Below are 21,791 nucleotides of genomic sequence, written 5' to 3'. Positions count from 1 at the left end.
GTGTATAATTAGTTTATATTTTCTAATGAAACCTGTGTAAACCTGTATGATTTGCTTTAGCACTATTAGACACCATGCACACAGCAGAGTTATACTGTGTAATCATGGTCACTCTTTAAGCCATTGTAGGATAAATTCTCATGCATCACATTTGTTGCAGAAGTTTTAGTACGTTGGTCAACTTAATGGTGCTTTTCAGTTGCATAGATGTACCCTTGGACGCCGTGGTTCCATAGACTTTTTATATGAGCTGTATTATAATTTTGTACAGCTTGGAGGTTCTGTGCATGAGACAACAAAAGTTACTATTATAGGGCATGGCTGAGATTTATCTGAGGTTCAAAACTAAAGAAAACAGGTACAACAATAATACCATGAGCCTCATTTATCAAAATTATTAAGTGATGAAAGTGCATATTTTTAATTTGTATTCCAATGCATATTCACACACCAGAAAAATCATTACACCTTCAAATTATATACAGTATGTGTCATTGTTTTCAATGGGAATGTGTGCCAAACTGTAAGCTTTTTTTTCTGTACCAATTTAAAATCTGAGTGACATGTTTTTGTAAGCCTTCATAGCCCCTTTAATGTGGATTTGATTCTTTCTTTGAAGTTATAACAGGGTCCATTTTTCTGGGAAAACAGAAAAGGGCCAAATGCAAAGTTAGAAGAATACATTTATCCAAAATGTCTTTGAAAGCTGAATCATTCTCCCTCCACCAAACTTTACAGCTGGTACAATGAAGTCAGGTGGGTAAGGTTCTCCTGGCATTTGCCAAACCCAGATTTATCCATCAGACTGCCAGATATGTGATTCTTCATTCCACACGTTTTCCACTGCTCCATAGTCCAGTGGCAGCGTGCTTTACACCGCTCCATTCCACAGTATTTTACTTAGTGATGTAAGGTTTCCATACAACTGCTTCGCCATATAACCTATGCCATAAAGTTCCTTGTACATTTTTTTCTTCTGATCCTTATGCCAAATGAGGTTTAGAACTCTGCATGTTATTAAATCAGCAAAAAGTTGATCACAAAAATGATCCCAGAATAACACACATTACAAAGTTATACAACTTTGTAATGTATGTTATGTCTGTGAATGGCCCCCTTCCCCGTGTCCCACCACCCCCACCCGTGTACCCGGAAGTGTGGTGCGCTATACATTACCTGTCACGTGCCGACCCCCGTCTCCGATCTTCAGTCAGTGACGTCTTTTTCGACCGGCCGGCAAACAGCTCCGACTGTTCCGAATGCCGGCCGCCCTCTGCAGCGTCATCCGATGCTCAGCCGCGATTGGCTAAGCATAACTGTGCTCAGCCAAACTGAGCAGCTGATGACGCGGCCGTCCTCCACAATGTTAGTCCTCTTATCCACCTGCTGTCTACTATTCCAGCCCCACCAAATCTAGGGATCCAACAAATTACAACAGTTACAATGTGTATCCTCCAGGACGCCACCACCCCGACGCGCGTTTCGTTGCCTTCGTCTAGACGCCATCACACAGAAACGATACACATTGTAACTGACCAGTAAGGTATTGAATTTGTTGGATCCCTAGATTTGGTGGGGCTAGAATAGTAGACAGCAAGTGGATAAGAGGACTAACATTGTGTAAGCAAACATGATGAACTATATGCACTAGCACTTTGGATTTGATGAAATAACAAAATGTCTTCATGCATTGTTTTTTCAATATAATCCACCTGCATAATGATATATTTTGTTGGTCAGGGATTTCAGCATATGTGATAGAACATTGATACTAATACTACCTCTGCCACTGTTCTTTTAATGTTTGTTTTTTCTCTTTTTAATGAATTGTTTTAATACATGTATTCAATGAAGATGTAAACCCTTTTTGCTACATAAATTCAGCGTTTTTCCTTTTCTGGTAATTTTATGGTGAGTATTTGCAGCCTAAGGCCATGTTTACTTTGTATTTGAATGAATGGAATGCTGGCCGGAGCGTATACACATAGGGGGACATGTATCATTCGGCATACGGATGATTTTTGGCGGAAAGTGCGGATTGGCGCATTATTTTATTCGCAAATAAAATATTAGCAAATCGCCACTTTCCGCCAAGTACGCCAGAGGGGCGGGGAGGGGGTGTGAAGGGGGCGGAACGGAGGGCGCGGACTCAAGAGTCCGCGCGATTCACCATCCGTTCCGCCAAAAGATACGCCGAAAACCTACTCCAGTCCTCAGCTGGCGTAGGTTTTCGGCCGTGCGCACCGGAGCGCACGGGATTTATGTAGAGGCAGTCTGCCTCTACATAAATCCCCGTAGCGCTGGAGATGCGGGGACATTTTTAAGTCCGGCGTAAAAAAAACGCCGGACTTAATAAATGTCCCCCATAGTATATGCAACGGCCGGGATTCCATTGAATAGTAGCAGAACAGACATGTCAATTCACACAATGAAGGCCGCACTCTCCATTGTGTGCAATGTTGAATTGTGCACCCGCATCCGAATTCAACATAAATGAAGATCATCCGGCCAGTACTGCAGTGATCTTCACTAACACCCCCTGTTCTATGACACGGCCGGGTCACAGAACGGCCGGTGTTTCACGTTGTGTGAACATGGCCTAAACCAGGTGTGGGTCCAAAATGCAGAATGGTGCAAATCTTTCCAGTTTAGTTTTCTCTGTGTCTGTTTCACTTATAGTTTTGTATAAAAAATACTGACCAAAATACTGTTTGAATCCAGCCTAACACACTTGAGGCTATGTTCAAACACTGTTAAAATGACAGCCATTTTAATTGGATGGAGTTTGCCGCGAATTTCACAATGCGCATATAGCAGCAAATCTGCTTTGACACTCTTTAGTCGATAGTTCTGCATTCTCGCAGCAGATTTTAATCTCCCTCCAGAATGTAGTGGCAACTTTCTTTGATTTCTTCTATGCGGGGCTGGTAAAAATAATAAAGAAACCATGCTTACCTGTTCCTCTGGCACCATCCCATCTGCTTTTCCGGGCCACATCTTGCTAACAGCCCCCACAGCCAATCACTGCGCTGTCCAGCCACAGCCAATGATTGCCTGAGAAGACTTTCAGTGAGCCAGAACCCAAAGAAGCAGACAGGACTGCGCCAGAGGAACGGGAGCAGGTAAGTATGGTGTCTTTATTATTTTTACTGGCCCGACATAGAAGTAGTAAGGGAAAGTTTCGACTACGTTCATGCAGCGGAATTAAAATCTGCTGCGAGAATGCAGGGCTATAGACTCTAATGGTAACAAGTATCTCAGCAGATTTGCTGAGTCTACCCTTGACAACAAATAACAGCTGTTATTTTATATCGGCCGTTATTCGTATAATAGCAGCTGTTGATAGAAAATACTGCGTGTGAACATAGCCTAAATGTGAAATGTCCTCTTGAACGCCCTAGGTTTTAAGAATAATTTTAATAAATATTATGTACTATACTATATTAAGAACTAATATGACTAATGGATATGTTTCTGTTATTCTGTAGATGCAATGGCAGATTTAAGAAATGGCCTGAATATTACTAAGGTATCTGGATTTACATTAGTAGGATTCCCTTTGGGGCACCAGGCAAAGGTTCTTCTCTTTCTTGTGTTTCTTTCTGTCTATCTTCTCACCATCCTGTCAAATGTTATTATCATATACTTGGTGAAATTCGACCAGCACCTTCATAAACCTATGTATTTCTTCCTTGCGAACTTTTCCTTTTTAGAGATCTGGTATATTTCAGTTACTGTCCCCAAAATGTTGTCTGATTTTCTTGATGAAGGAAAGAAGATTTCGATGGTAGGCTGTTTAACCCAGTTTTATTTTTTCTTTTTCTTTGGGTCCATGGAGAATTTTCTACTTGTCATAATGTCTTTTGATCGCTATTTAGCTATATGTTACCCTTTGCAATACTTAATCATAATGACTGAGAGATTTTGCATTTTGTTGGCAGTTGGTGCTTGGATTGTTAGTGTTATTGCTATGATGATTGTTATTATACCTGTCAGCCAGTTGTCGTTTTGTGGCTCTAATGAAATTGATCATGTATTTTGTGATTTCTCACCATTGGTCAAACTTTCTTGCAATAGTACTAAGGTGAGTGAAACCATCTTTTTTTTTCTTGCTGGAGTTGTAATAATTGGATGCTTTGGCCTCATCATGGCATCCTATGTCCAGATCATAATAACTGTTGTTACTACTTCATCTACTTCTGGGCTTCGCAGTGCGCTTACTACCTGCACATCGCACTTCACTGTGGTCTTCATTTACTATGGAACTGTCATGTTTATGTATATGAGGCCTTCAGCAGCAATAACCTTCAATGTAGACAAGGTAGTTTCAGTTTGCTATGCGGTTTTAACACCTTTGCTAAACCCAATTATTTACAGCTTGAGGAACAAAGATGTGAAACATGCCATGCAAAGGTCTACTAGGAACTCAATTGAAAGCTTTAATACAATTCGGAAACAACCGAAAAGCCATTCCCTTAAAGGTCATGGACTTCTTAAGAAACCATGAAGTACCGGAAGGCCAATAGGTCCAGAGGCTCTAGGAAGCAAGCTCAGGAGCTGAGCTCACTTCCTAGAGCATAAGGACCGTCTGGTGCTTACTGTAAATAACCCCTTAAACCGCCCTTAACACTTTTAGTGCCACAGTCGCATCATTAAACGGTCAATGACAGGCCCTTTCATTTCTTACTCCGTGCAGTCAGATCTGTGATCCTCCAATACAGTCTGGCACAGGCAGACTCTATGTGAGGATCACAGTTAAAACTGATCAATGCTATGCAATGGCATTGCATTGATCAGTGTTGGGAATGTAATGCATGAATGTAATAGTACCCTAGGGGGACTTAAAAAGTTTAAAATTAAAAGTTAAAAAAGTTTTAAAAAATATGACAAACCCCTCCACCAATAAAAGTTTAATTCACCCCCATTTCATATTTTACATATATAAGAGAAACAGATTGCTGAACTCAGGGAGACCAGCCAAACGACAACACTGCCGGCTGCTAGTGAAAGCACTCAATGCAGTGAAGTCCTAGGTGCATTACTCCCTGGGAAACATGAATATGCAAAAGAAGAGCCCGTGGAGCCTCATTGAAGAGTCTCAAAACACAGGACTAGCCAGATATCCCTCCGGGAAGGACCCAGCCAAGGGGCAGCTCCTGTTAGGAAACCACCAAAACCACCATATTAAGTGGCCGAAGTCAATGTAATGACAAGGGATAAACCAAGGCTAGGTAACCATCCACATACAGCTGTTTCGGGGTGTTGCCCCTCATCAGATATATCAAATATATATTTTACATATATAAAATACATAAAAATAAACCAGCGTATTATATATTGTAGTATGTGTAATTGCCTGAACTAATAAAATATAACAAAAGTGTTCCCGTATGGTGAAAGGCGTAAACAAAAAACGGAAAAAAATCTCAGAATTGCTTATTTTGTAGTTACATTATATATCAGCCAAAAAATAATAATGAAAACTTGCCTGGTCTTTGAAAATGTTTCTTTCGATAACAAACATTACAAAGTTACATAACTTTGTAATGTGTGTTAATTATCTATCTGGCCTCCTTCTCCATGTTTCTTACCTAATTACTGTCACTCTTCAGGAGGATGGCCTAATTGTTCTGCCCCTCAGTTAGGGGAGCCCTCTTCCACAGAGCATCTTCCGATGATTCACTTGCTGAGCCACGATTGGATATCGACAAAATCATTGATGACATCCTCAACCACATCATTGGGGACATCATTGATGATATTATCGACAAAATCACAGATGACATCGACGACATCATTGATGATGACATCATCGATTACATCAACGATGACATCATCGTCGACATCATCAACAACATAATTAATTACATCACTGATGACATCATCAATGACATCTTCAACGACATCATGGACGACATAATCGATTACATCATCGATTAAATCACTGATAACATTATTGACAAAATCATCCATGAGATCCTCAACCTCATCATCGATGAAATCACTTATGACATATTCGATGACATCATCAACGACATTGTCGATGACATCATCAACGACATTGTCGATGACATCACTGATGACATGATTGTTGACATGACTGATGACATCATCAATAACATTATTGACAACATTGTCGACATAATTGATGTCATCACTTTTGACATAATTGATGAAATCCTCGATGCCATCACTGACAACATAATTTATTACATCATTGACAAGATCATCAATATCACTGATGTTATCATCGATGACATCATCGACGACATCATCAAAAAGATCACTGATGACCTCATCTACGGCATTAACAATCACTGATGACATCATCAACAAAATCATCATCAACAACCTCACTGATTACATAATCGCTGACATCACTGATGATATCATCAACCACATCACTAATTTCATCATTGAAGACATCATCAACAAGATCAGCGACATAACTGATGGCATAATTGAGCTCACTGATGACATCACTGATGACATTATCAACATCATCACTCAGTGAGCTCACTGATGACATAATTGCTGACATCAATGATATCGACAACATCATCAACAACATCACTGATAATATAATCACCGACATTATCAACGGCATCACTGATGATATCATGAACATCATTGACTATGTCATAAATGACATCTCTGATTACATCATTAACGACATCATCGCTGACATCACTGATGACAACATCAATGACATCACTAATGATATCATCAACAACAATGAAGACATTACTGGTGACAAAATCAGTAACATCATCGACGGCATCATTGAAGACATCAGTGATGACATCATCGATATCATCGACAACATTATTGATAACATCAGTGCTGAAATCATCATTGACATCACTGATGGCATCATTGACGACATCTCTGATGACATCATCAATGACATCACTGATCACATAATGATCAGAGGTGTCGTAAATGATATTGTTGATGATGTCATCAGAGGTGTCGTAGATGATATTGTTGATGATGTCATCAGAGGTGTCGTTTGTTATATTGTTGATGATGTCGTTGATGATGTAATCGATGATGATGATGATGATGTCATCGATGCTGTTGATTTTATTGATGCTAATACCCCTCCTCTTAATTATATAACATTACAGCTACTTTATACCTTATAATTTTTACAACTTTAGCTTGTTACAAGCAGCATCTCTGATGTGATGCTGAGAGCGGGGGGGAACTATATGAATATGCGCCGTGCCGTAATGAAGCAGGATACCGTTTCCCCCGCTCCCAACATCACATCAGAGACGCTGCCCGTGGGCCAGCCTTAGTTGTTTTTTTTTAAAACTCTAGAAAGACATTTATGTGTCTTTTACTAAGGAAAGGCTTCTTCCTAGCCACTCTGCCATAAAGCCCAGATTGGTGGAGGCTGCAGTGATGGTTTTCATTCTGGAAGTTTCTCCCATGTACACACAGAAATTTTGAAGCTCACGGACAATGCGCTCTTAGGAATTTTTTAGTGCAGCAGAATTTTTTGTTGTACTCAGATTACTCCTCCTCCTGCTTTGCATAAGGCGCACACTCCGCTTTGGGCCGTGATTTATCCACCCAGGGACCGGATCCAGCAACAGGACAAGTGGGATGGTTACCTATGCCGCTGTCCACCGGACGGGCTCCGCCACGGCATCCCGGCTGACAGGTTCCCTTTAAATGTTCAAGTAAAAAAAACAAAAACATTTAAATCAATGGGAGACTCCAGCATTTAACCAAGTGCCCTGTGCACGGCAGAGCAGAGGCTGTTTGCCTAACCTATTGCATTTTTTCGTTAAAATTTTTTGTATATAAAGAAATGTTTAAATGAGATCTGCATAAATTATAATGAAAAAAGTTTTTGTTGTATGGCCACCCAAGCACCCTGATGCACGATTAAACACAGGGCCGATTCTGGGGTCTCTGCTGCCTGAGGCAAACCTCAGGCGGCCGCCCCCTCACTAGCACACCCCTCCCCCCATCTGGACCAAGCCAGATACAACAACGCGCACCAGGCACCCCCCGTAACCAACCCCTCCCCCCTCCGGCCCTGCAGCCGCTCACCGCTGTCCCCCGCCGCACTCCCGCGCCATCAGTCAGCAGCTGTAATCGCCACTGCCCCGCCGCCAATGCTCACCGCTGTCCCCCCTTATCACGGCCCCCGCTGACCCCGGGCACTCACGACTCGCTGGAGGCCGATGACAGCTGCTGACTGACTGCGCGGGAGCGCGGCGGGGGACAACGGTGAGCGCTGGCGGCAGGACAGGACGGCTCATGGCAGAAGCGGCCCTGATTGAACACTATGCAGGACTGGGCATGCTCACTCAACACAGTGTGCCATCGCTTAATCATCAGAGCTGCCACGCTATATTATAAGATGGGAATAGTCCCTTAAAAATAGCTGCTGATGAAATTTCATGAAGTGCTTCACCCTTGCTCAACCTTCTTTGTTGGTTGATTGGTTGATCACTTCACCTGACAAACGCTGGTATTTCTCACTGGTTACTGTCCTCAGTGGAGCAACCATGTTTTAGGCTCATTCAGTCGACCCTCCAGAGTGAAAGTAGTTGAACAATATCATAAAGAGACTGCAAAAAAGTAAAATGTTTAATTTATCTGCATGTCTACATATCATAAATGGATACATATTACACCCAAAATGTGTGACATACACCTCAAAGACTCCTAAAAAACTTAAAAAGTCTTGTTTACATGATAAGATTTAATATGGAAAAAAACTAGACAAAAATAATTCATATCCCCATAGACCAAAGTCACCCATACCAGTCCTTTGATAAATTAGTAATTCAACAGCTGGTCCCGGAGATATTATCAGGAGACCTATGTAACAACAACTAAGAGTGGTATATATTTATACATTGTAATTGTAGTGGTGGTGCTTTACTATCAGCTAGGTTGGTATGTAGTAACAATCCAATATACAGCACAATAACTTAAGTAGAATTACGAAAATGTTCTCTATTCAGTATGAAGTTCTTCATGATGTTTAGATTTTCTCTAATACTATCCCCTTATTAACAATACATGTTCGTTAAAATTCGTTAAAAGAGTATTTACTATTTAGAAAGTTCTTTCAAGGGTCTTAAATAAAAATGTAGGCTCATATCTATTACCATTATGTGATGCTACTGCAATGTTTCCTCATTGAATTGAAATTGAAAATCAGATATATCATCTTTTTATCGACTAATTTAATGGAGACTCGCAATTTCACGTTCACTAATGTATTCACCCTAAGAGGTTTCTCTCTAAGCCACGAAGAGAATACTGTTGCCTTTGTACTATTCCTTCTTATCTACCTCTTCTCCATTAGTTCCAATATCCTCATCATATGCTTAGTGTACTTCAACGGGAACCTCCACAGACCAATGTACTTCTTTCTTAGCAACTTTTCTTTCCTGGAGATATGGTATATTTCTGTTACAGTCCCTAAAATGATGGCAGATTTCTTAAACCATGAGAAGACCATTTCGGCTACTGGATGTTTTTTGCAGTTCTATTTCCTTTTTTTCTTTGGATCTACAGAGAACTTACTGTTAGCCATAATGTCTTTTGACCGCTATGTAGCAATCTGTTACCCGTTGAGGTATACCATCATAATGAGTAATGAGTTTTGTAATTCTTTGGCAGTTGGGGCATGGGTGGTAAGTGCCGTCACAGTGATTGTTGCCACCATCCCACTTACTAGATTGTCCTTTTGTGCCACAAATGAAATTGATCATGTTTTCTGTGATTTTTCACCACTGGTAAAGATCTCATGCCATGGAGGTTGGTTAAGTGAAATAATCTTCTTTGTCCTGGCTGGACTCGTGATTCTAGGATGTTTCACTCTTATTGTGGCGTCCTACATTCACATTATAGTGACGGTTTTTGCAACTTCATCTCTTTCTGGACTGCGCAACACTTTCACTACCTGTGCATCCCATTTCACTGTGGTCTTTATTTACTATGGGACTGTGATATTCATGTACGTGAGGCCCTCGGCACTGCTGTCCTATAATGCAGACAAAGTGGTGTCTGTGTTCTACTCAGCAGTCACGCCGTCACTTAACCCAATCATCTACAGCCTGAGAAACAGAGAGGTGAAAGAAGCCATAAAGAAGACCTTTACCTAGTCATATACTGTACAGTACACCCACACACAAAAGAGCTAAAGAAATTTGTCTCAAAGGTTTTAATAAACAATTTGCTAGAAGATTCTCATTGTTATGATGTTTCCCTGCTGTATTTTATTGTATATAATATAGTCATCATATAAAAGATGGATTTTAGTTATGTATTTTTACTAAACCCATTACCCGTTTTATTGATATTTAAAATATTGATAACATGAATTAATGGGAAACCAGCAGATATAGGTAATGGAGGAATGTATAGGAATTAACTAATTTATATATAATCTCAGTTGTGAGTATTGCGACATGACAAATGTTTACTAAAGGCAGGTGTCAGGGAAGGACAGGAAGGTACAAGGACAGGTGAGCCCTGAAGCTGGCACCCACCCCACTGATCCTACCTATTTGCCTCAGATGCCCTAGATGGCAAACGGACAACTGGACGGCAGTCCCTGTACTAGCTAAGGTGCAACACAAAACTAACAAGACAGACAAACACAACAAGAGAAGAGTCAGAATTCCGGGTCAATAACAGTCGAGCGGCGAGGTACAAACACGAGTCCAGAGAGTAGTCAGAGAAGCAAGCCAGAGGGTCGAGCAACGGGAAAAGCAAGGTCAGGAAAGATAGCGAGGTCAAGAAAACACTAGGGATACTAGGCTCTATCGCAGGCAAGGACTGAGACACAGGGAAATGAACTTATACACCCCGGAGTCCCAGCCCCCAGGCATCATTGGGGCTGGCACTCTAGACTAACACTGGGCGGTGGATATGACTGGAGCCCACTGATGTCAGTCATGTCCCTAACGCCGCTCAGCTGGGGAAGAATGAGCCCCAGCCGCGGCTAGCAGTGGGCGTTCCCAGCAGGCTGACTGCCAGGGATGCTGCCGACGCGCCCCTAGCAACCAGCCCTGCACTAAGGATGCCGTCGGCGTCTCCTGAGCCCGGGCGCGCGCATGAACAGAATGAGAGCCGGGCGCGCGTTCGGCCGTGACGTAATGACAGTGGGCTGGCCGCTAGGGACGCCGGCGGCGCTCCCCTAGCAACCGGCCTTGCACGTCACCAGGGACGCCGGCGGCTCTGCTCAGAGTCCGGCAGAGCCAGGAGCCGAGGGCGCGGCCCGGACCCTGACAGAACCCCCCCCTTGAGGAGGGGCCTCCGGACCCTCACAGGAGCCTCCAGGTTTGGTAGGATGTTCTTCATGAAATTTTTTTATCAACACTGGGGCATGAAGATCCTGTGAAGTGACCCATGTGCGCTCCTCTGGTCCGTATCCCTTCCAATGTACGAGATATTGTATGGTTCTGCGGATTCTCCTAGAATCTAGAATTCTTTCGACTTCATATTCTAGTTCGCCTTGAACCACTACTGGGAGCAGAGGGGAACTGGTATTAGTTGGAGGGATATATCTCTTAAGGAGGCATTTATGAAACACAGGATGGACTTTCAAAGATTGAGGCAATTGTAACCTAAAAGACACTGGACTTATAATGTCTACGATGGGAAACAGACCAATATATCTTGGGGCGAGTTTATACGAAGGAACTCGGAGACGCAGGTTTTTTGTAGACAGCCATACTTTTTCACCTACCACATACTGGGGACCGGGACGGCGTTTCCGATTAGCATATAGAATTTGTTTTTCTTGGGAAACGGTTAGAGTCGCCAGACTCTCCGCCCAAACTGTGCACAGTTTCTTTGTGAGTTCATTAGCAGAAGAAAAATGTGTTTCTTGATTTGGGACAGCAGAGAATCTGGGATGGTAGCCATAATTGCAAAAGAACGGAGTTAGTTGCGTGGAAGCATTTATGTGGTTGTTTAAGGCGAATTCCGCCATAGGTAAGTATTCAGACCATGTAAGCTGATTATCTGAAACAAAACACCTAAGATACTGCTCCAGGGACTGATTGGTCCGTTCCGTCTGACCGTTGGTTTCGGGGTGAAATGCTGAGGAAAAAGACAGTGATATATTTAACAGTTTACAGAAGGCTCTCCAGAATTTTGAAACGAATTGTACCCCTCGGTCTGAGACTATGTTGGTAGGTATTCCATGGAGACGAAGGATATGCTTAACAAACAACTTGGCGAGAGACCTGGCATTAGGAAGTTTTTTCAAAGCAATAAAATGACACATTTTACTGAACCTATCAACTACTACCCAGATTACTGTCTTTCCTAGAGAAGGAGGAAGATCCGTAATGAAATCCATTGACAGGTGAGACCAGGGGCGACCAGGTAACGGTAGTGGTTGAAGTAACCCTTCAGGCAATGACCTTGGAGTTTTAGCCCGGGCACACGTCTCACAGGACTTTACATATTCCCGTACGTCTCGCTGCCATGAGGGCCACCAGCAGGAACGAGACAGGAGGTAAGCAGTACGGCAATACCAGGGTGGCCAGCAAGTGTAGATGCATGAACTTCATTCAAAACTGCTAACCTAAGGTGTACAGGGATGAACAGCTTTTCAGGAGGTACATTAGCAGGCGCATCATTTTGAGATCTCAAAATTTTTTCTTTTAAGTCCATGGATACACTAGCGATCACAATACCTGGGGTTAGGATAATTTTGGGTTCCTCCTCAGGCATATTATTAGTCCCAAAACTCCGAGATAGGGCGTCAGCCTTTACATTTTTGGCCCCTGGGCGATATGTTACCACAAAATTGAAAAACAAGGCCCAACGCGCTTGACGTGGGTTCAACCTTTTGGCTTTGTCCAGATATAACAGGTTCTTATGATCAGTTAGAACCGTTATTTGGTGTTTAGCACCCTCCAGAAAATGTCTCCACTCCTCAAAAGCCCATTTGATGGCCAACAGTTCCCTATTACCAACGTCATAGTTGACCTCGGAGATGGAGAATTTCCTGGAGAAGTACGCCACAGGTCTAAGATTGGTATATGGTTCCCTTCCTTGGGACAACACTGCTCCGACCCCGAACTCTGATGCGTCTACTTCTACCACAAATGGCGAATCTAAGTCAGGATGCACCAGTACAGGTGCAGATGAAAAACTATGTTTAAGCTGGGTGAAAGCTAGGTCTGCCTCGGTAGGCCAGGAGGTTGGATTCGCACCTTTTTTTGTTAATTCGGTTAAAGGCTTGACAATAAGTGAGAAATTACGAATAAACTTCCTGTAGAAGTTTGCGAAACCCAGGAATCTTTGGATTTCTTTCAAGGTGGTGGGTTTAGCCCAGTTGAGTACTGCTGCCACCTTCTGGGGATCCTTCTGTACAGATTCTGGAGTTAAGATATATCCTAAGAATCCAACCTCCTTAACCCCAAAAAGGCACTTAGATAATTTAGCACAAAGGGTATTCTCTCGGAGTCTAGATAAAACCTCGCGGACATGCTGAACATGGGACTTCCAATCAGGGGAATAAATAGTATGTCATCCAGATAGATTACTACAAATTGACCAAACAGATCATGGAAAAGATCTGTTAGGAACCGGACAGCAGGACAAGACAAGACAGTGAGCCCTAAGCTCAGCCCCGCCCACTGTCCTCTACCTACTTGCCACAATCCGCCCTAAGATGGCGGCGAGCAACTTGGCGGCGGTCCCTGCACTGGCTAGGTGGGACACAAAGACAAGACAAACAGACAGACAGACAGACAAACACAATGAAGAATAGTCAACAGTCCGGGTCACAACAATCGGGCAGCAAAAGTACAAAATCACAATCCAATAAACGTAGTCAAAGTCCAGGCAATATGGTCAAGGGCAGGCAACAAGCAAGGGAAGTCAATGAATAAGGCAAAGATCAGGAATAGCAAATACACAGAAGATACAAGCAGGCAGAGACTAAGTCAATAACCAGCAATGATATCCAAGACTGAGGTAGTTATATAGGAGGCCAGGGTTCTGATCCAGAACAAAATTGGACCATCCCCCTGATCTCCAAGCACAGACAGCTGAGAACAAAACAGATCCACTGGCAGGAAGACCTGTCAGTCACAGCAGAACCAAAACACAGATTAACCATGACATGGCCAGACAGAACTCAGCAGGTGAAGTCGGGTGTGTCTCCCAACCCAGGTGAGCAATAAACCAGAATTCACACACAGCAAAACAAAACACAGAAACAGGATACAAGAAAATCAGTGCCTTCTCGGCCGAACAGCACGAGCCGAGGGGCGCATAATGCTCTGCAGAGATACCATCCTGACAGTACCCCCCCTTTTACGAGGGGCCTCAGGACCCTCACAGGACTCAACTTCACTTAGAAGATTGCCATCTGACTCCCATTCATCAGAAGAAGAGTCCATGGCATGGAGAACAGGCTTACTGACAGGACGAGCAGAAGAACATAATAAATTCGCATCAGATACAGGCAAATCAGTTACAGTAGAACTAGCAATATTTATTTCGCCGGAGGGTACCTGTGCGCCAAAGTGACCTTCCTGGGAGTCACCTGAACGCTGATGATCTGGGTGCAGGTTTTCTTGCCGCTTGGGACGTTTGTGGCAGAAACTGATGAAGTGGCTACTGTCACCACAGTAATAGCACAGACCGTTGTGTCTCCGGTGTTCTCGCCTGGTCCTGGCGTCCAATAGTCCCAGCTGCATGGGCTCGTCCTCATGAATATCAGTGATAACAACAGAGTATTTGACCGAGCAGGGGACAGAGGTCTTAGAAGGGTCAGAGCCTACTTTTTCCCTATGTCTGTCACGGAGTCTACGGTCTATGCGAATAGCCAAATTCATGGCCTGCTTTAGGGTGGAAGGATTTGGATGTCCTGTCCAGGCATCTTTAATGTCATCAGATAACCCCTGCTTAAATTTGCATCTAAGCGCTGGATCATTCCATCCGGATGGAACGCACCACTGGCGGAACTCTGCACAATACTCCTCCACCGGTCGCTTGCCCTGTCTCAAAACTGTCAACTGCCTCTCAGCTGCTGCTGCCCTGTCAGGGTCATCATAGAGTAACTCCAATGCAGAGAAAAACTGATCTACAGAAGACAGTTCAGTGGCATCTGGAGGCAAAGAAAAGGCCCACTTCTGCGGAGGTCCTTGTAAGAGTGACATAACTATGCCTACTCTCTGGCTCTCATCCCCAGAGGACCGGGGACAAAGTCTGAAAAACAACTTACATCCCTCTCTGAAGATCCGAAAGGCCCTTCTCTCGCCTTTGAACCTATCAGGAAGCTGCACAGGAGGTTCTGGGGGAACAGCAGCAGATAGCATGGCATTTTGGCCCAGGAAAGACCTGCTGCACCCGTTGCGTAAGGTCCAGAACAAGCTGGTTGAGACTTTGCATTTGCTCAACCAGAGCTTTCATGGGGTCCATAGCAAGGTGGAGAAAAAAAAAAAAAAAGTATGGCTGGTTATTCTGTTAGGAACCGGACAGCAGGACAAGACAAGACAGTGAGCCCTAAGCTCAGCCCCACCCACTGTCCTCTACCTACTTGCCACAATCCGCCCTAAGATGGCGGCGAGCAACTTGGCGGCGGTCCCTGCACTGGCTAGGTGGGACACAAAGACAAGACAAACAGACAGACAGACAAACACAATGAAGAATAGTCAACAGTCCGGGTCACAACAATCGGGCAGCAAAAGTACAAAATTACAATCCAATAAACGTAGTCAAAGTCCAGGCAATATGGTCAAGGGCAGGCGGCAAGCAAGGGAAGTCAATGAATAAGGCAAAGATCAGGAATAGCAAATACACAGAAGATACAAGCAGGCAGAGACTAAGTCAATAACCAGCAATGATATCCAAGACTGAGGTAGTTATATAGGAGGCCAGGGTTCTGATCCAGAACAAAATTGGACCATCCCCCTGATCTCCAAGCACAGACAGCTGAGAACAAAACAGATCCACTGGCAGGAAGACCTGTCAGTCACAGCAGAACCAAAACACAGATTAACCATGACATGGCCAGACAGAACTCAGCAGGTGAAGTCGGGTGTGTCTCCCAACCCAGGTGAGCAATAAACCAGAGTTCACACACAGCAAAACAAAACACAGAAACAGGATACAAGAAAATCAGTGCCTTCTCGGCCGAACAGCACGAGCCGAGGGGCGCATAATGCTCTGCAGAGATACCATCCTGACAAGATCATTTACAAATCTTTGGAAGACAGCGGGGGCATTACTTAACCCGAAGGGCATTACCAGGTACTCAAAATGTCCCTCAGGCGTGTTAAAAGCCGTCTTCCACTCGTCCCCTTCTCTGATTCGAATCAAATTGTAGGCGCCCCGTAGGTCTATTTTAGAAAACCAGTGGGCACCTACCACCTGGTTCAAAAGATCCGGGATCAGGGGAAGGGGAGTTGATCTCTGATGGTGATCTTATTGAGTTCCCTGTAGTCAATACAAGGACGTAGACCACCATCTTTTTTTCCCACAAAAAAGAATCCAGCGCCCATAGGGGACACTGAAGGCCGAATATGACCCTTCCTCAGACTTGTCTCTTGAGGAGACAAGTTAAAAATGCGTCCCTTGGGAAACCTGGCCCCGGGCACCAGGTCGATGGCACAGTCGTACGGACGATGAGGAGGTAAGGCGTCAGCAATGGCCTCATTAAACACATCAGAAAAATCTGAAATAAAATCAGGAATAGAAGAATCAATCACTGTACACATTATAGGATTAACTTGTAACAAATGAGCGTCACAGGAGCCACCCCACTGGACCAGCTCTGTAGACGTCCAATCAAATATCGGATTGTGCTGGCGCAACCACGGTAGACCCAGAATTATATCAGCGGCCAACTCCTCCAACACAAAAAATGAGATCTCTTCATGATGAAGACACCCAACTTGCATTAATATCTCCGGAGAGCGATATTTCACTGAACCGCCTCTCAGAGGGGCGGAGTCGACACCCGCCACTGTGAAAGGAGTACTAAGACATATCAATGTTAACCCTAATGAGTCGGTTACAGAGGTACGGACGAAATTCAGGGCGGCACCTGAATCAACCATGGCAGAACATGAAATTACTGTATTATTGAACACCAGGGTAACCGGTAAACAAAAATTATCAAACTGTCTAGGAGGTACCTGTGTGCCTGAGTGACCCTCCGGATTATCACTCAGGCACTGAAGTTTTCCGGCTTCCGAGAAGGCTTGGTGGGACAGTCTTTCAGGTAGTGCCCTGACTTTCCGCAGTAAAGACAGAGAGAATGCTCCATACGGAATTTTCTTCGGGCTGAGGCACTTCCCAGGATCATAGGTTCGTCAGAGTTCGTAGGAGGGGGAAGCGACTCTGTCACCTTGGGGAATGGTTTAGGGAGCTGACTGACTCTCGACTGTACTGTGGTCACCCCCATCTTTTCTCTCTTTCTTTCCCTGAGTCTCCGGTCAATACTAATAGCCAATGTCATATATGCACTGAGGGAATCAGGAGTGGGATGACTGACCATGGCATCCTTGATGGAATCCGTGAGACCCTGTCGGAACAGGGTCTTCAGAGGGGAATCCTGCCATCCATCCTGCACCACTGGCGGAACTCCGAGCAGTACTCTTCCGCAGTGCGACGGCCCTGCTGGATGGACAATAGGTGGGACTCCACTACTGCAACACGGTTTGGGTCATCATAGATTTGACCCAGGGAGGAAAAGAATGTTTCCACCGAATTCCACTCTGGAGCTTCAGGGGGAAGGGCTAAGGCCCAGTCCTGAGGGGGACCTTGAAGGAGGGAAACAATTAGAGCAACCCTTTCAGCATCTGAAATAAAAGGGTTAAAACGGAAATACAAATAACAAGATTCCCGAAAGGTACGGAACTTGTCAGCACTTCCACTAAATCTATCAGGTAGTATCATTTTGGTTTTATGCTTAACTACCTGGACGGGCGCTGACGTGGCGCTGACGGGCGGGATGAGGTAGCCTGAGACAGATTGTCCACACGGTTAGACAATTGGGCTACCAATCCTGCCACACCTTTAAGCTGGGTAGTCAACTCGTCTAGACGGTCAGCGACCGAAGTATCGGTACTCATGCTGATCCGTCGAGAGTTACGTCGGTTTGGGCCTGCGATAATGTCGGGGAAGGACAGGAAGGTACAAGGACAGGTGAGCCCTGAAGCTGGCACCCACCCCACTGATCCTACCTATTTGCCTCAGATGCCCTAGATGGCAAACGGACAACTGGACGGCAGTCCCTGTACTAGCTAAGGTGCAACACAAAACTAACAAGTCAGACAAACACAACAAGAGAAGAGTCAGAATTCCGGGTCAATAACAGTCGAGCGGCGAGGTACAAACACGAGTCCAGAGAGTAGTCAGAGAAGCAAGCCAGAGGGTCGAGCAACGGGAAAAGCAAGGTCAGGAAAGATAGCGAGGTCAAGAAAACACTAGGGATACTAGGCTCTATCGCAGGCAAGGACTGAGACACAGGGAAATGAACTTATACACCCCGGAGTCCCAGCCCCCAGGCATCATTGGGGCTGGCACTCTAGACTAACACTGGGCGGTGGATATGACTGGAGCCCACTGATGTCAGTCATGTCCCTAACGCCGCTCAGCTGGGAAAGAATGAGCCCCAGCCGCGGCTAGCAGTGGGCGTTCCCAGCAGGCTGACTGCCAGGGACGCTGCCGACGCGTCCCTAGCAACCAGCCCTGCACTAAGGACGCCGTCGGCGTCTCCTGAGCCCGGCCGCGCGCATGAACAGAATGAGAGCCGGGCGCGCGTTCGGTCGTGACGTAATGACAGTGGGCCGGCCGCTAGGGACGCCGGCGGCGCGCCCCTAGCAACCGGCCCTGCACGTCACCAGGGATGCCAGCGGCTCTGCTCAGAGTCCGGCCGCGCGCTCCGGCAGAGCCAGGAGCCGAGCGCGCGGCCCGGACCCTGACAGCAGGCATCCATCCACAGGGGAATTTGACCCTCATCGGTGTGGAGCAGGATTCTGGTTAATGGGGCAATGAAAAGTAGACCAACAAAACATAGCAATCACTAAGCTCAGGGAGATCATTGAAAAAAATCCAATGAAACACACATATGCTTGGGCACTGTGTTAGGAGCTTTATTAGGACATTATTTTAAAATAACGGCCATTATTTGTGCCTAAAATTAAGGCCGTCCACAGGAACGGCTGTCAAAAAAAACAAGAAAAGACATTGTGTGATTTAGCCACTTAGCAGATTGCCAGCTTATGTATGTCTTTGTAAAACTCTTTATAGTGTGAAGATGACAAACACAGAGCTACTTGTCTCCAAACTATAAGTATATATAAGATATAAAATTACAGTCATAATGAAAGTTGTTTTCTGAATAGCTCAGGGAGATCAGTGAAAAAATCCCAATGAATTGCTCAATCAAGAGTCTACATTGATACATTGCCCCTATAAATGTAAATATGCAAAAAGGGCTCTGTAGAACCTCAGTTGCGAGTCTCAAAACACGGGAATAACCAGATATCCCTCCAGGGAAGGGAAACCTGTTGCCAAGGGGTGCCTCCCAGTGGGGAGATCAACAAACCACCCTGATACATAGCCGCTTAAGTCCCACTCGGTTGCGAGTATTGGAACATAAATAGGGAAATTTTTATTTCCCTATTTTCTTTTTTTAAATTTATAGAGGGCAATGTATCAATGGAGACTCTTGAGTGAGTACTGCATTGGATTTTTTCCACTGATCTCCCTGAGCTCAGTGATTGCTGTGTTTTGTTGGTCTACTTTTTATTGCCCCCATTAGCCAGAATCCTGCTCCTCACCGAGGAGGGGCAAATCCCCTAAAACAGCTGTCTGTGGATGGATGCCTGGCTTTGGTAAGCCCTTGTCATGTGGCAATATTTGCAACTGAGTTAGACTTTGACATAAAAAGGGGCCACCCTGGTGTTTCCCTATTTATGTTCCAATACTCGCAACCGAGTGGGACTTAAGGGGCTATGTATCAGGGTGGTTTGGCAATCTCCCCACTGGGAGGCACCCCTTGGCAACAGGCTTCCTTCTCTCGAGGGATATTCCTGTGTTTTGACACTCACAACTAAGGCTTCACGGACCCCTTTTTTTTGCATATTTAAATGTATAGGGGGCAATGTATTAATGGAGACTCTTGATTGAGTACTTCATTGGATTTTTTTTACTGAACTTTCTGAGCTCAGTAATTGCTGGCAATATGCTAAATGGCCAAACCACGAAATGTCTTTTCTTGGCCTTTTGACAGCCGTTTTTGTGGACGGCCTTCATTTTGAACCCAATTAATGGCCGTTATTTCAGATTAACGGACGTTATTTTAAAATAATGTCCTAATAAAGCTCATAACAGTGCCCAAGCATATGTGTGTTTCTCAAGTCCCAGCCCAGACCTTGCTGCAGCCGAGATCATTGGAGACACAGTTTTTTCAGCAATAGCAATACTCAGTAAACTGTTCACAGGTGCAGCAGGCTCCGGAAGATGCTTCCAGCGGCATTGACAGAATGACAATGCATTCGAGGCTATTGTGGACATACACAGTACAGCAGGGAACGGAAGGTGCTGGACTGCGCATGTCCACACGAATATACACATAGGCGCTGTTACAGGAGCTCAGGGTGTGCTTGGTGACAAACGCTTGAAAAAGGTGGGTATTCAGGTATTCATGTTTTATGTGGACTTCATAATAAACAGAGCTGGAATTCACTTTGAGACCCTCTGACTACGCTGTGATTTGTCACTCTGCTATTTTATGGGAGATATTTCTTTTCATCGCATTTAGAATAGAGGTGCCCAGTGCTGACCCTTCTTGTGGGCTTGATGACGAACTAACCTGTAAATCACACGCAGGGAGTCATGATTACCGCTACATGCAGCCCCATGACTAGTTCGGACCCCAGGACCACCCAGATGACTAGTTGGAATGAATTACCATATAGCACAGGAATCAATAAAAGTATGTTTTCGGGGCTTTGCAGGCTGGAACTCATGAAACACACATATACTAGGGCACTGTGTTAATAGCTTTATTAACAATGTTTATTAAAGGGGTTGTCCGGCGATAAAAAATTATTCACAGAATAACACACATTACAAAGTTATAAAAATTTGTAATGTATGTTATGTCTGTGAATGGCCCCTTCCCCGTGTTTCCCCCCACCCACGCTAGACCCGGAAGTGTGGTGCATTATACTCACCGCATCTCGTGTCGTCCACGGTCTCCAATCCTCAGCAGTGATGTCTTCTTCGGGAGGCCGGCGGATCTTCCCGAGTGCCGGCCACCCTCTGCAGCGTCGTCCGAAGCTCAGCCGCGATTGGCTGAGCATAACTGTGCTCAGCCAATCGCGGCTGAGCAGCTGATGACGTGGCCGCGTCATCAGCCGCTCAGCCGCGATTGGCTGAGCACAGTTATGCTCAGCCAATCGCGGCTGAGCTTCGGATGACGCTGCAGAGGGCGTCTGGCACTCGGGAAGATCCGCCGGCCTCCCGAAGAAGACGTCACTGCTGAGGATCGGAGACCGTGGTCGGCACGTGACAGGTAATGTATAGCGCACCACACTTCCGGGTACATGGGTGGGGGTGGTGGGACACGGGGAAGGGGGCCATTCACAGACATAACATACATTACAAAGTTGTATAACTTTGTAATATGTGTTATTCTGTGAATAATTTTTTATCGCCGGACAACCCCTTTAAGTTTAGTGGTGATTGGTTCCCTTTAAGGCTCAATGTATCAATGCAGAGAGGAATCCGTTGTTGCTGCTCGTAATCCTTGTTGGTTGGTTTCCACCACC

General features: G+C 44.8%; 1 protein-coding gene across 1 annotated transcript; it reads left to right on the top strand.

Moving 5' to 3' along the window:
- Positions 1–3,493: 3,493 nt before the first annotated feature.
- LOC138786431 (olfactory receptor 6B9-like) lies at positions 3,494–4,507 on the top strand. Its single transcript, XM_069963419.1, has one exon. It carries the CDS (start codon positions 3,494–3,496, stop codon positions 4,505–4,507), a length of 1,014 nt encoding a protein of 337 aa, XP_069819520.1.
- Positions 4,508–21,791: the final 17,284 nt, after the last annotated feature.

The sequence above is a fragment of the Dendropsophus ebraccatus genome, chromosome 3 (genome assembly GCF_027789765.1).
Source record: "Dendropsophus ebraccatus isolate aDenEbr1 chromosome 3, aDenEbr1.pat, whole genome shotgun sequence".
Lineage (NCBI taxonomy): Eukaryota > Metazoa > Chordata > Amphibia > Anura > Hylidae > Dendropsophus > Dendropsophus ebraccatus.
This window is presented reverse-complemented; position numbering and strand designations above follow the sequence as displayed.